Source organism: Vulpes vulpes, chromosome 3, assembly GCF_048418805.1.
Source record: "Vulpes vulpes isolate BD-2025 chromosome 3, VulVul3, whole genome shotgun sequence".
Classification (NCBI taxonomy): Eukaryota; Metazoa; Chordata; class Mammalia; order Carnivora; family Canidae; genus Vulpes; species Vulpes vulpes.
In genome coordinates, this window is record NC_132782.1 from 146,560,290 (window position 1) to 146,576,263 (window position 15,974).

The 15,974-nt window shown below is 41.1% G+C and overlaps 1 protein-coding gene across 1 annotated transcript in view; it reads left to right on the forward strand.

Annotated features, from left to right (window-relative positions):
• The first annotated feature begins 298 nt into the window (after window positions 1-298).
• Window positions 299-15,974, forward strand: part of ERICH3 (glutamate rich 3) — a 98,838-nt gene continuing 83,162 nt past the window's right edge. Inside the window, exon 1 of the mRNA XM_072751316.1 lies at window positions 299-629. Within this exon, the coding sequence (XP_072607417.1) occupies window positions 607-629 (23 nt within the window). The 5' untranslated portion in view covers window positions 299-606. The remainder of the gene's footprint in view (window positions 630-15,974) is intronic.

Genomic DNA, 15,974 nt, shown 5'->3' on the forward strand with positions numbered 1-15,974 from the left:
CGCACGTGTGCGCATGCATGTGTATCTGTGTGCGCGTGTGTGCATGTGTGCGCGTGTGTGCATGTGTGCGCGCATGTGTGCATGTGTCTGCGCGTGTGTGCGCGTGTGCATGTGTGTGTGCGTGTGTGTGTGCGCGTGTGCATGTGTGTGCGCGTGTGTGTGTGCGCGTGTGCATGCGTGTGCGCATGTATGCATGTGTCTGCACGTGTGTGTTTGTGCACGCACGTGTGCGCATGCATGTGTATCTGTGTGTGCGCGTGTGCATGTGTGTGCATGCCCGTGTGCGCGCGCGTGGTGTTTTCAGCTGACAGGTGCCTGGGAACCCGCGCCCGGGGCAACCAGCGGGCCGCGCGTCTCCTCCCACGTCAGGGCCCAGGGGGGCTGGAGGGAGCGGCCTCGGCGCCGGCCGCCGCGCTTGGGCCTCGCCTTCCCTGGGCGCCTCCCTCCCCGGGCAGCGGCGGGTCCCGGCGGGGGGCCCGGGGTCCCGGGGCCGGCTCCGACCCCCGCCGCCCCAGCGCGCTCCGGCCGCGCACCTGCACCTGCACCTGCGCCTGCACCTGCGCCTGCACCTGCGCCCGCCGCGGGGCCCGCAGGGATCCTGCGAAAATGAGCCACCCTCCCCCCGCCGGGTAAGTGCCTCCGCGGCGGAGAAGGGGGCGCGGGGGGCCCGGGGAGCGCGCGGGCGGGGGCGGGGGGCGCAGCGGGGCGCAGCGGGGCGCAGCGGGGCGCGGGAGCCAGCCCGGGCTCCTACCTCCGCGCTCCCTCCCCCGGCTGCGGTCGCCTCCTGACGTCTCCCCGCTGGAAGGACCGACATCCAGGCCGCGGAGCCGGGCGTGCCGGTGCCCGAGGCGGGGCGTTGGCGGGGCGATGCACAAGTGGGGTCGCCCCCAGTGCGCGTCCCTTTGCAGACTGGGGCGGAGGGCGAAGTCTTCCGGGGCCTTTTGCATAGAAACGAGGTGTGAGTCGATTGGATGCCCGGGAGCTCTCTGCTGTGACGGGTGCCCTCAGGTCAGGGTCGCGGGGATCTTTACCAGCGTGTCCCCCCTCCCCCCAGTAGGATGCTGGGGAGGAAGGAGGAAGGAATTGGGGCCTCCTGTGTTTACACGCGGCCTCCGGCTGCTCTGGGCACGGTGACTCCCCAGAAGATGTATTTGGCAATTAAACAATCTCTTCTAGGAAGTTAACACAGTCATTATTGGATGCTGTTAAAAAAAAAATAATAAAAATTAAAAAAAAAGAAAAAGGCCTTGGTCCTTTCGTTGGAACGGAGACTATCCAATTTCCTCCCGAATTAAACAATGTGATGCTTATTAGATGTTTTTTTTTTATTATGATACATCTAGTAAGCAGATAATATCCTAGTTGATCTTGCAACTAATTTGAAAATGTTTTCCTTTTTAATTGGATTTATTGCACATTTTCAAGAGCGGCGAATTTAGCCGAGGACAACATATTTAAGATCATTTGGAGTCTGTGACGTCTGAAAAATACCACATTAGTCGCTGGGTTTGGGGATTGACGGTCGAACTTAAAGATTTTATTTTTTAATGAGTTCTCTCTGAGTGTAGTGACATAAGCAAAATGTTTGAAAAACGAAAGGTGTGCAAGGTGCCATGTTGCAAGTCCATTCTGCAACTTCTTTTCTTTTTTTTTTTTTTTTCTGGAAAGCAATGTAGCTCTGACTCAACAAGCTTCCTCTCATCTTATCCCAAATTGACTTTGGCTTGGGCGCTTTGCTGCTTTGATGCCCAACTCCTGTGCAGTTTTAGTTAGCCCTGGGTCGTGTGGGTTGTGAATGACACTATTTCCCTGCAGCTGCTGTTTTTGCAGCGTGTCCACATTCGGGAAAATGAATGCGTCAGTCATGGTTGTCTTCCTATGTTTTTCAAGTTTTTGGCTAAGTTAGAATCTTATTAGACCATTTAATCATCCATTTTAAAATGTGGGAAAACCTGTAGCTGCTTATTAAATTGTGCATGATTAAGATTTCAGAAACTGGAGTGAAATTTTTCCAAAGCTCCATTAGTTCCAAGCACATGCAAAAAAAAAAAAAAAAAAAAAGGAACATTGATGACCTAGGGAAAGAGTATGCTTTTTTTTTTTATAATAAATTTATTTTTTATTGGTGTTCAATTTGCAAGAGTATGCTTCATGATACTCTTCAAGAAAGATACTAAGGAAAAAAAAATTAAAAAAGAAGGATACTAAAAAAAAAAAAAAGAAGGATACTAAGGTGGCAGCACTAATGTTGCGCTGAAATTGTAAGCTCCTGGAGAGGAGGCCCCATGTCTTACTAATCTTTGTGCCCCCTTTACCTAGGGACAATGTTCTGCATAAAGTAAAGCTCAGTAAGTGTTTGTTGAATGGACGGTATTTTCTGACACCGCATCCAGTCTAGAGGTGGATGTTTTCACGTAGGGAAGCGGTTTTAGAGCTGAACATTTGTTACCATGAGCCGAACAAGTGTTTACCATGCGCCAGGCTTTAGACTAATGTTTTACATGAAGTTGCTCATTGAGTTTCCCCACCCATTTCATGAGGCACATTCTAGTTCCCCCTCATTCTCACCGGGAAGGAAACTGAGGTCTGGAAATTTCTAAGTAAGGGGAGTGTCAGGGCTGGAAAGCAAAACCAGGCGGTCCAGTTTCAGAGCCTGTGCACTGAGCAATTCCTCTGCATTGCCTCTCATGGCTGATGGCTGAGGTGTATTGGAGCCCTAGATATATAGAAATTTCTTTTTTAAAAAAATTTAATTTAATTATTTATTTATTAATTTTTTTTATTGGAGTTCAATTTGCCAACATATAGCATAACACCCAGTGCTCATCCCATCAAGTGCCCCCCTCAGTGCCCGTCACCCAGTCACCCCCACCCCAGCCCAGATATATAGAAATTCTTACCTAGATCATATCAACATCTGACCAGTGATTCCTAACTATCTAGTATTTTGATATATCACCAGAAAATTATTTTGTAAGAGTGTGTTCATGTGTACATTTTTTTTGTTTTGTTTTTAGTTCATCGGGACTAAATGAGAACAATAAACACAAAAAACAACAGCTCTAAATGCCTTAGAATTCACCCAAGAACAAAATTATTCAAATTGCTCAAGTTCTTTTGTCAACATAAGTAGTGATTATTTTTCTTGCCTATGCCACCATTTGGAAATAATAAAAGTTTCAGTAGCAAATAAAAGGTTTCATTAAAGCTGAGAGAGCTTTTCCATCATTGCTGAAGCGGTTTGTACTTATTACATTTTAAGGATAAATGGTAATGAAGTGTAGTCGTACAATGAAACGGAAAGTCCAAATCCCTAAAATTCCACCAATCAATAAGCGACGGCCCGATGCTTTCCCTTGGTGCTTCCTCTGAGCTGCGCCGCTCACTTAATTACAGCATGAAACACTTGATGTAAAATTTGCAAAGGGCCTGTGCTGACTTCGTTCGGAGAGAGTTTGGAGTAAATAAAAATGGTCTTAAAAACTTCTGCCAAAGATTATAATAAAGTCTTTGAATCTGAGCTGCATTGTAATTTGGGGGAAGTCAACTATAAAATACCGCTGCTGGCACTGCCCTCTCTAATGGAATTGTTTTAGAGTGGAAAATTTCGGCTGATCGTCCCTCTGGTTTGCTACATCTCACTGCGGGTTGCTATTTGTGTGCATGCACGTCTGTGGGTTCTTGTGGGTCGCGCGCTGGTCCCCGAGGTGGAGTTGTACACCCCTCGGTCATGCATGCATGAGGATAAGATGATACGGCTCTTCTGACTCCTTCAAAGGATCGTCCCTGGATCCATGGGAAGTTGACTCCCTGCGTGAAAGATAAGCGTGGCTCTCAGTAGAGATAGTCACACTCGTCTGTGAATTTGCTTTGAGGAATTGGAAGAATGGGGAGCCGTGTGGCTTACGACGAGATAAAAATGCAGAAGATGTGTGTTTGGAAAGATTGTTCCAAGGTTTAGGCACGCTTTCTGTCTTTCTTTTTTTTTTTTTTTTAATGTAGGCTTACTAATGTATATCTTTTTAATGTGAACGAGGGTTTGTGTAGTGACAGGGCACAGATCTACCTCGACTTACGACAGGGTTACGATCCAGCAAACCCAAGGCCAGAACGCATTTAACACACTTAACCTATTGCACATCGTAGCTTGGCCTTGCCTCCTTAAACGTGCTCAGAGCGCTTACATTACATTAGCTCGTATATTCGGGCAAAATCATCTCCCACAGAGCCTGTCGTATCATAAAGTGGCAAATAGCTCATGTAATCCACCGAACGCTGTACCGAGAGGGAAAACCAGAATGGGTATCTGGCTACATACGGAATGGCTCGGGGGTATCAGTTGTTCATCCTGGGGACTGTATGGCAGACGGGGAGCTACCAGGCTCAGCATCACCAGAGGGTATCATACCACATATCACTAGCCTGGGACAGGATCAGAATCCAGAATTCAAAATGGTTTTCTCTTGGGTGCATATTGCTTTCGTACCCTCATAAAGTGAAAAAAAATCACAAGCCAAACCCTTGTACGCTGGGGACTGTCTATATACTGGAGTGTGGGTTAGAAAGAATCAGCACATCCCTAGTACTCCCTGGTAACTCAGTTCTTCTTCATCAATGGCAAGGTGAAAACTGCTATGAGTAGAATTGTTAATTTTTAGAATTGTTAATTTATATATATCCAAAAGTGACAAAAAATCATAAACCCACCATGCCATTTACAACTGGAGTGCCTGTTACCCTTCACCCTTTTATTTGTTTGTTTGGTCCAACACGGAGTTTTTAAAGATTATGATATAATTAACATATAATATTAGTTTCAGGTGTCCAACATAATAATTTAATATTTGTACCTACCGCTAAATGATCAACACAGATACTATATGATTTCACCCATATGTGGAATCTAAAACAACAACAACAACAACAACAAATGAACTAATAGATACAGAGAACAGAACATATTGTTGGCTGCCAGAGACAGGGGCCAGGGTCGGGGGAGGTGGTGGTGAAGTGAGTGAGGGGAGGCAAAAGGTACCAGCTTGCAGTTGATAAATAAGTCATGGTGATGTAATGCACAGTGTGGTGGCTAGAGCTAATAATACTGTTGATTTTTTTTTTTAAATTGGAAGTTGCTTAAAGAGTAGATCTTATAAAGGTCTTATACGCACTCACACAGAATCTGGAACTACGTGTGGTGATGAATGTTAACTAGATTTATTGTGGTGTCTCTGGCTTCCTAGCGAAGCGTAGTGCTTCATATGGTTGTAGTGACATTCCAGTCCATTCGTTGCTTACTCCTCACTCCCACCACCGGAATTATCTTTGTCACACTGAAAATCAGACTTGACGTCATTAAATATTTGAATTCAAATTGGGTAGTTTCTATTCACCCCCCCCCCCCATTGCATATTAACAAGTTAACTTCAAGAATAAGTCATTTCTGGTTAAACGAGTGAATTGAAAATGTCCCTTTATCTTGACTTCTTCTCTGATCATCTGTTATGGAGTCTGCTCTTTTTGTTATAGATGGGATGTCTTCCCTTATCCCTTGGCTTAACAAACCTGTTCACGTACACAGATGGGATTGGACGGGGATTTGCTGATACAACCTCACTCACTTCTTTGAATACCTTCAGAATTATATGCCAAAATCACATAGCGATCTATCGACAAAAAAATGTTTCCAGTGATCTTTCAAATGTGGTCCTTCAATTGTGTTGAAAGCAAAGGATTGGGCATTACTTGCAATCATATTAGTTGCCCACTCAAGAAAGTTGAGTTGTATTAACAACCCTGCAAAACTTCAAATTGTCCCTTTATTTTTCAGATATTTTTCTAAGTTCAATGCACCCTAATCAGGCACCGGGTGGTGGGAGGTATGCCTTTCTTTTGTAAAAATAGAAAGATGAATATAAAAGGGAAAGGAGCGGGGATCGATATGACTTGGAGGTGCATTTTTTTTTGTTAGGAGAGCACAGAAGAAACTATAGGGTATAGAAATTAATTCCCCTTGTCCGGGGAATAGAAGCTATTCTTGCCCGGGTTGTAAGTCTCTAGGTATCCAAGAAATGCACGTATCCCAGTATGAACACTTCTGGTGTAGAGAACAGGGTACTGTCAGGTGCAGTCTACTGAAGCATCCCATTTCCTTTCTCGTAATTTCTACTGAAGACATTTCCAACTGGGGACCGCGGAGCCTTCCCCAACTTATTTTGATTATTAATAACTACAAAAAGTTTTTCGGGGAGATGAGAAAATGGAACTTCTGTGACCCAATTTTTAAAATTCAAATCGGGCTCAAATAATCTGGGCCTAGGTGTTTATGTATTTTCAAGACTTAAAGTTTCCAGAGATACCAATTTTCAATGAAAATTTTAGATTCTGGAAGATAGTACTGAAATCATCTTTTTGACTTTAATTAATAATTTTGCTACAGACCAAGAGAAGTAGTATGCAGATTGAATTATTAGATCTTTCCTGCCAATGACTTACTCAGTTTCCCTCACAAATAGTTGAAAATAGTGTAGGCTTTGGAATAATTTTATAAATGTCCATGGGTTTAAAATAAATGGTTAAATTAGGTGGGGGTAAAATTTGTAAAAAAATTAAAATAAAATCTAGGATTCAATATTTATATTGATCTGTAAGTATCTTTATCACCTTTCCCTAAACTTGAAATCCCAAATAATTTATTCTGAATATGATTTATATTTTTCAAAAGGATAAGCAAAGAGGACAATCAATGGAGCCATAGTCAAAGTAAAACCCTTGGCACTACAAACTAAAATAAATATTGTGAACTGACAGATATTTATGCTTTCGGTTAAAATTAGCTACTAAAAGTAAATGTATTTATATATAGTTGCCTCATTAAATTAATTTTTGGTTTGGGTGATCAACTAGTGTTCCTGATTGCATTGAGTAAGACTTGGGCAGTGCCCTCAAAGGCGACTTATTTGAGTGTATAAACACTGCATTTTGATTTTTGTCTTAGTACCTTGCTTTGGCCTACCTCTATGGTTCTGAAATTTATGCATACAAAGAATTACTGAGTAGTGCGGCATATACACAACCATGAGTATTGTACTTTGTGGGTTAAGCTCATGATTTTTAAGGATATTTTTGACCATATATTTGCATCTTATGCTGACTGAAAATGTTAACCCAAATGTTAGATAGGATTCCAGTATACCTCTGGTTTCTAAGCTATTTGGGCTTTTTTTTTTTTTTTTAAACTAAATAGAAGCTCTAAATAACTCTCTATCTTCCAGAAGTTCCAAGTAGGGAACACGTCTTTCACTGACGTGTTCATTGCTGCAGATTGTTATATCCGAAAATATATTTGGATTAAAGTAATTTACCTGAGAGCTTGCCTTTCTGGATTAATGTCTTTCCGGAGAAAAGAGGAAAAGATGTTACAAGTTTAGTAGATGTGGCTGAAAAATCATGCCTTACTGAAATTCTGTCAATATTAGGATTAGAAGCTTTTTGAGAGTTGTTATCAAAGCATTGGTTTTTATGGTGAGCCTCAAGACACATACTTTAAAAATGAAGAACATTTCAAAGTGTAGATGTATGGGTCGGGCTTCCTTAATAACTTTCCATTCTCTTGAGGGTTCCCCTCTGCCCTTCACTCTTCTTGTCTCCTGGTCTTTTACGTATGGCCATCTCTTTTTTTGGTCTATGGGCAGATCGCTGTGAAGTGAAATTTCTTCCGCCCAGTGCTCTGGGGGTTCTCAGAGCTTCATTATCCTCTCCACATCCATCCAAACCACCTACACGGATGTAGTGGGATCCAGCAGTTATCTGTTCCCCTTTTGGATGGATCGTCAATGATCCTTTTCTGTTTGCCAACACAGATAATCGGAATCAAAGCGTGGCTTTTTTTTGTTCATATCTAAATCTATGTTATATATTTCAGTTGGTCATCTTTTGGGCTATGCTTGTGCTTTGGGCTGAATTGTACCTCCACCCGAATTCCTACGTTTAAGTGCTAACTCCCAGCGCCTCAGCTGTGACTGTATTTTGAGATATGGTCTTAAAGAGGTAATTATGGTTCATGGAGGTCAGTGGGGTCATTAATCTAAGATGACTGATGTCCTTGTAAGAAGAGGAGCTTCAGACACAGCACATGCACAGAAAGACCATGTGATAGAGGGAAAAGATGGCCATCTGCAAGCTAAAGAGAAAAGCCTGGAACAGATCTTTCCCTCGTGGCTTTCAGAAGAGGCCAACTCTGTTGACACCTTGATCTTGGACTTCTAGTCTCCAGAACCATGAGACAATACATTTCTGTTGTTTAAGCCCCACCTGCCCCCCACCCCCTATTCTGTGATACTTCATTATGGCAGCCCCACCACACTAATACAACCTGTTTGTCCCTGCTGAGGCTCTTTATTACTTGGTCCTGCAAAAGCTAAAGATGGCCTCTGTGAGAAATGTAGTTATTGAAAAGAAATGATTTAACAATATGAGGCTCATGAAGAGTGGAGATTGGAAGCCAAAAGTTGAAAAGGAAGATAAAACTCAAAGCAAACAGAAAATATGATTAAAGCACTAGTGAGGAGAAGTAATTAAGATAATAAGTCAACGGTTTCTACTGATAAGGATTGAACTTTTCTTTTTAGTCTGATTCGTAATCAAATTACTCCCTCCCTCTCAGCATCTTACACTGGATGGGATAGAAAATTGAACATTTTAAGCTGGTGATCCATTTTTCTGTGACTGTTATTATTTTCGTGTAATAGTAATAAACGTTTATAAATTAATGAAAATTCTTAGGGCAAAATATTGAAACAAGGGAAAAAACAGCAGGGAACTAAACAGACAATATAAATTGCACATAGTAGTTATGAAACAGCATTAAAAACTAAGGATTTTAAATTGAATTGAATCATAGTGTTTTATAGTAGCAGTTAATCTGACATTCTCTATATGCCATGGATTGTAATATTTTATATTTGTGAATATTATGTGGCTCTCATATTAAGAAGCTGTTTCTCTTCATAGCTTGCTCCAAGATATTTATAATAACATTGTTTCTGTTGTTTAGATTCAAATAAAAATAATCTGCTGTAAATTAGATTAATAGACTTGGGATCTCAGATCTCTGGGTACTAGGGATCCAAGTTGTTTTTTAATTTTCTTCCTTATCTGTATTTTGAAAAATTTCTGCTTTGAGCAAAAAAGAAAAGAAAAAAAAATAAGGATTACTTGAAATCCTTCCATTGATGAGCATCGATTTTTGGTCATTTTCTTTTTTCTCCATTTTCCCATGTATTATCCTACTTTTAAAGCTCTGCTGGCAAAGCTATATTGTTTGAAAGGCTGTTTCTAAGACAGTACTGTTTTTAAAATCATACTAAGAAGGCAATTCCCTCATAGCACTCCAGTTGTCTTCATATTTCTCTTGTAACTACAAACATTTTATACCTCTCTACGTATTTTGGTCCTCCAAGTACATCAGGACTGTGCCCTGCACTTGCTCCATAATTACTGACATAGGTCTCGTATGTTATTGATCATTTATGATCAGTTTCAAGAGCATATTTGTTCATTCATTCAATTAATATTTACTGAGTGTGGAGTACTCAGTACTGAGTGTGGAGTACTGGTTACTAAGCTATCATATTAAGCACTTACTGTGTTCCAGTAATTCATCTGAGTTCTTGAAGAAAACCTAAACAGTTTTTCTTTTTAAAGTTTTCAGAAGTCATTGAACATCACTGAGTTTTGCTCTGCAAGGGCAGCAGGGTAATTTTATCAGTTAAGAATACAGTATCTTATCAGTTGAATATGGCAGGTAACAAAAAACCAAGTGAATAGTGCCTTAAACCATAACAACATTTATTTATTTATTTTTTCATAACAACATTTATTACTTATTTCACAAGTAGTCTGGTGGTAGGCGATTCTATTTTTTTTTTTTTTTTTTTTTTTGTAATATCAGGACTTGGGTCCTTGCCTGTACAATTTTCTTGGTCGTTTCCTTAATGGTAGCCAGGTGATTACACTAGATCTAGTCATTATAAATCTTTTTTTATGAAAGCATCCAAAACAGGAAGGAAAAAGATGGCTCAGAAGATTTTTAGATCAAGAACATTCCAGCACTTTCCTTCGATATCTCATTGGCCAGAACTGGATCCATGGGCATGCCTACCTGCAAGGGAGTGTGAGAAAGAGTGTGTTGACCTTCACAGCGGCAGCAGGAGACAGACAAGGGAGAAGGAAGCATTCGAGAATAGCTTCTGGTACCACCCCTCAGTGCCCTACAGCACAGTGCTCCAGTGGTTAGGTGCCTAGCTTTAGGCTTAGATGGTTTGAGTTCAGATTTGCCACACAGCTGGTGTGAGGCCCTCCACGAATTCTATATAATCTCTCTGATTCTGTTTTTTTTTTTTTTTTCATCCATGTGCAAAATATGTCTGTTGTGTAGGTTGTTGTTATGGGCACTAAATGCAATCCTCTAAAACATTTAGCACAGGGCCTGCCTGCCACATAGTAAGTGTTAAACCTGCTAACTCAGTGCCTGGTAACACTGAGGTCAGTACTAATGTACGTGAATAAGCCTGAATTTCTGTAGGAGAACTTGCACACCCAAGTCCTGAGCTAGATGTAGAGTTGGGTTAATTGGACAAGGCACTCTGGAGAGATCAGTTTTGGGAAAGAGTTTTGGATGCATGCATGCATAAAAGATACACAGAGATGCATAAAATATCAGGAAACATTTAAAGAGGGTAACAAGTACTCTGTGAGTACATAGTACTCGCATCCCCCGATTATCACAAGTTTGCATTAAGCCACTTTGCTTTTACTAAGGACCTATTTTACTAAGACCTGGTTTTGCCAGTGGAAAGAAGTCTGAAGATTTTTGCTTTTATAAAACAAGGAGAAAAGCAAGACCAGCCTGGAGCCGTGTGTTTGCAGAGCCTTTAGGGAGGCCCCGCAGATGCTGAGCCGCAAGAGTGGCTGCGCCAAGCTCTTCCTCTGGGAGCTACACCCAGCAGATCAGCCACCACGGCTTTGAACTGTGCTTGGACCTGTGCTTTAGATTGGTTTATTTTGCTCATTTGTTAGCAAGATGCGTCCTAAGGTATCAGAAAAGCTTAAGGGGGGTTATTTCTTGGGTCTGGGAATATGCAGAAATGTTTTCATCAATGGTAATTGATGTTTTGTAAATCAATGGTAATTGCTTCCTTATGGCATTTTGGTTCATGAAAGATTTCATAGAACAGTCTGCTTTTGGTTAGCGGGGAAACCTGTATTATCGTTGTAGTTGTCATTGCTTGGGCAATCGTAGCCCTATGACTTCGAGTAAGTGAGAGGAGACAACGTCACTTGTCTGTTTAGCTGACTCTTAGGAGCAGGCAAGGATGCCATAAAACCAAGTGAAAGCTGGCCTGGCCTGAGAAGTCGATACCTCAAATTTGGTGCTGCTCTTAGGTTCCACTTACTGTCTCTTGCTCATTTTTGGAACCTCAGGTACAACAACTAAATGTACATACTAGGGTTTTTGGCTTTGATTTTGGTTTTTTGGTTCTTTTATTTTTTTTTTTTAATGGGAGATCTTTGCCTTTTATACTAAGTGAAATTAATTTCAGATTTATTACTGTTCATCTTTTAAAAGCGAGTCTGAATATTTCTTCCTCTTGAAATCAGTACTTTGGAATCTCTCAAACTACCAGCAAATGATAGTTTCACCATAATTCATAGGGATTTACATAAGGTTATCACTGTTAAATTCTTCTTTCCTATAAATTTTTCTTTCCTCTCAGTCAAACTTGAGACTTAGAGCTTTGGCCTAGGCTGGAATCTTCCAGAATGGCAAGTGGGCTTAGGGAGTGAGTGAGGCTGACCTGAGGCTGCAGTCTATGTAGAGGAGTATTGAGGTTCCGCTCGTGAGGAGATTGGCCCACAGAATCAAAAAACACCAAAAAAACCCCCAAAAAACAAAAAAAGGAAAGCCTGAAGTTTCAGGGGCAAATGGAGGGGCATGGGGCAAGAACCAGATCCCAAAGTCCTATTTCAGGCAGCAGGGGAGCTCAACAGAAGGATAGAGAATTTCAAAGGGGGCACAAACAAGGGCTTGGAGTCTCTGGGAGATTGGAGCTGTGTGAAAATCACCTTACTTTTTTGTGTTCTTCCACATGCAAACAAAAAAGGCATTCCACAAAGAAAATCACTGTTTCATTTAAAAAAGAATATGAGGAAAGCACGCGGTGGTAGAAAGAGGAATGGGTTTGGGGTCAGAGAGACATAGGTTTGAATCTCAGCTGTGCCTTATGCAGGCTTAGGAAAGTTAATTTCTCTGGGTCTCACTTTTCCTCTTTCAAAAATCGGGGCTAGTAAATACCGCCCTTGCAGGAATATTGGCACATATTAGAGACTCAGTGAGAGGCAGCTATTGTGTGCTCATTTTGATCTTTGGGCAAAGCATATGCTGCTTAAGTCTTTTTGGTTTGTTTGCTTTTTCTGATTTTGGTTTGTTTGCTTTTTCTGATTTTTCCAGCTTTGTTAAGATGTACTTGACAAATAACATGGTGTAAGTGTAAGGTGTGCAACGGGATGGTTTTACAGATGGATGCATTTTGAAATGATAGGTTAGTTAACACATCCTTCAGTCTTTTCGCATCTAATTCTTAAAGTACCTCGACTCAATGGTAACCTCCAAATTCATCAAGCATTTACTATGTGGTAGGTAATTGGCTAATTTTTTAGTATTGACTCCTGGGATGCTCCAAGTGACTTTCTAAAGGAGCACTATTCTTTTTATTCCCATGTTCAGAGGAAGATACAAGGCCCAGGGAATTTAAGTACCTTGGCCCTTGTTGCTAATCTCCTGGAGATAGTTCAGATAGTAGCTGAGATAGTTAAATAGTTCGGATTCAAGCTCAGGAAACTCGACTTGAGACGTGAAACTCTCAACCACCCTCCTCTGCCTCCTCGAGATACAGCAGGAACATTCTGGTGGTAGGATAATCTGAGTCCTGCTGTTTCTCTGCTTAAAACCCTCCACTGTTGTTACAAAACCGACCAGTCCCAGGCTCTTGGGGCTTGCCACCTCCCACATCACTCCTTTGACTTGTAGACAGTTTTGCCTTTTATTTTTTAATTTAATTTAATTTTTTTTAGTTTTGCCTTTTATTAAGCCAAACTGTCCTCCCTGTACTTTCACTCATCATTTGAGATGATCCTCCCTGCTGAGCCACGCTCACAGGTCAACCGTTCACTTCTGATCCCCGTATGCTTTCTCTTCTCTAGGCCCAGCTCTTCGGGACTGTTGAGTGTGCCTTGTAGGACACAGTTCAGCTTAGAGGTTAGAACAGAACAGTCCCTGGTTTTGAACTGCGGATCTGCCTTTGGCTGGTTGTGAGCCACTTATCCAAGCACTCCGTACCTTAGTTTACGCTTCTGTGAAGACGGTGGATGATAGTACGTTTGTTGGGTGTTTTGAGAATTAAAATCTATAGTGCATAGAGTGTTTTCTGTGTGCACTACAAAAACGTTAAGGGATCCATAAATACTGGTGATGAAAATTATTGGTTTCTAGAACTTTCCCTCCTGCCACCTTTTCTCCAAATAGCCCCCCTTATCTCCCTTGGTTTACATACTATTTTTCTATTAATGAATATTTCTTTAAGAGGGGGGGCCACAATTTTTTTTTTCTGTTCAGAGAATTGAAATTTTGAAGTGTCCAGAGAAGAGGAAGAGCCTCTTCTTTTGGGACCTGTCCACCCTCGGAGAGTCCCAGGCCTACTGACTTCCCATAGGCTGTTTTCCTATTGCCTCATCTGTGAACATTGCAAAACTATCCCGCCAGCAGTTGGCACAGTTGGAGACTAGTTTTGTTTTTACTCGTCACTTCAAACCATCATATTAAGGCTATAAATAAAATAGTATTATGGTTTTCATCTGTCTGCATCGTTGGAATAAGCTGAGAGAAATTGTAAATCAATATTTAGCATAATTGCTGAGATCTGGCAGGTTTGGATACAAATAAAAAGAATGAAGAATGTAATATAAAATCATTTATATAATATTAGCTCAATCACCCTCTATAAAGTGGCAGGCGGCAGAGACTCATGGTCTAATTTTAGTTGGCAAAGAATTTTCTTGTAAAGGGCTGGAAAATAATTGCCCCTTATGTCAATTACTCTTCTGTGTCGGCCTTTCTTCAAGTTTCCTCAAAAGGTTTTTGTTTTTTTCCCTTCCTCCCTAGGAATTTTTCTTTCAATGCAGTTTTGTAGCACGCTGCAAAAACATTTATTTGACAAAAACAAAACAACAAAACTAACATTGTCAGCATGATCATCCACACTGAGCTTTCTGAATTTTAAAGAAGCCGAAATATGTAAAGCATGCTTTTGAACCTCTTTTGGCATAAACTACTTTCGGTTATTATCCTGCAGCAAAGGAGAGGTGAGGATCCTTACACACGGATTTTTTTTTTTTTTTTTTTTTAGGATATCTTTCAAAGAATTAGACCCATATATTTTGTTTCCAATAACTGATTTATTCATTCATTCGACGACTATTGGCGGGGTGCTTACTGTAGACACGGCACCACGGTGCAGCCTGTACGAATCTAGAGGGAGTGGTCAAACATGATGAAGGAAGTTCTGGTGCAAGGTAGGGAGACAAGGGCCCTCGGAAAGGGACAAGTGCAATTCTATGGGGATTCCTGTGGCATTCGGGCATCTTCTGTGTGAGTCCTTTGATCTGAGTTTACTGAAGAGCTATGCCTACTTTTATAACCTCAGTGTCCTGAATATAAAATGAGAGAGTTGACTAGACCTCATGTGGTCATTTCTATAATCCCGTAGCTCCAGGTAAATACATTTCCAGACCAGCACACTTAGATCATCCACTTCAGGAAGCAGTCACAGCGCTTGGCTTCGTGGTGATAATTGCAAAGAGAAAATTGAATTCACCAGGGTCATGCATCTTGTAAGGGGTGGCATTAGAATTTGACCTCAAGCCTTCTAGCCCCAAATCTCATCCTTTTTTAATCTCATCAAATTTACTTTGGGCTGGAGTATTTGATATAGATTTATTTGCCTTAAATAACTGCAGGAAAATCATTGCACCTGTTAAGAGTTAAGGTGTCTAGTCACGTATTCCTTAAGTTTTCTCAGGCTTAAATGACAGACATGTGGTTTTCAGTGATGGGAAGCCGCATAGTTTTTTTTTCTTTCTTTATTTTTCTGGTTACTGGTGCTGCTTTCAGGTTTTTAATGAATGAATGAATTAATTATTTTTTTAATTTTCAGTTATTTTATTTGGAGAGGTTGTTCCCATTTAGATTGTATTGACCTCTTTGCTATGAATCTTGCTGAGATTCAAAATCTTAGTCTTGGTTGGTTTGGCTTGAGTGTGATGAGTTTCCTCATAGAGCTGAAGTTCTGTGGATTTTTACAGATCCTGTTGATGGGCAGGGGGAAAGGCATTTGGGTCAGGAGGTGGAGCTCCATTGCTTGTGAATTGTTGACACAATGGCAGTCAAACCACAATATCGGTACCACACTATTTATTTAACTTGCTTTCCCAATGCAAGGACTTGATAAGTGAGTTGCAGAAACATTTTATCTGGTTGTCATTGCTAGAAGCCTGCCGTGGCACTGGAGGCTTGATGTGGGCTCTCCTTGAACACTATCAAACTCTGCAAATTACAGATTTAGTGACCTCTGAAATGCAAAGCACCTCTCGATTAGGCTCTTCATCTTTAGTAATAAAACTGTGCTCATTCACCTAAGTCTCATTTGATTTTGTTGAGCATAAAATGATGTAATCAGTTTTTCCAGATTGGTAGGTGAGTTGAACCTTTCCATTTGTGGCAATGTAAAGAGATATCTTGCATAAAATCTCTTGATTGAAATGCTGCCGAAAATGTCAATGTGTTTGCTAGGGTCCTCATGTTCTTTTTGTTGAGGATAGGAAATGGTCTAACGGGTATATGAGCCCCTTTGGTCAAATAC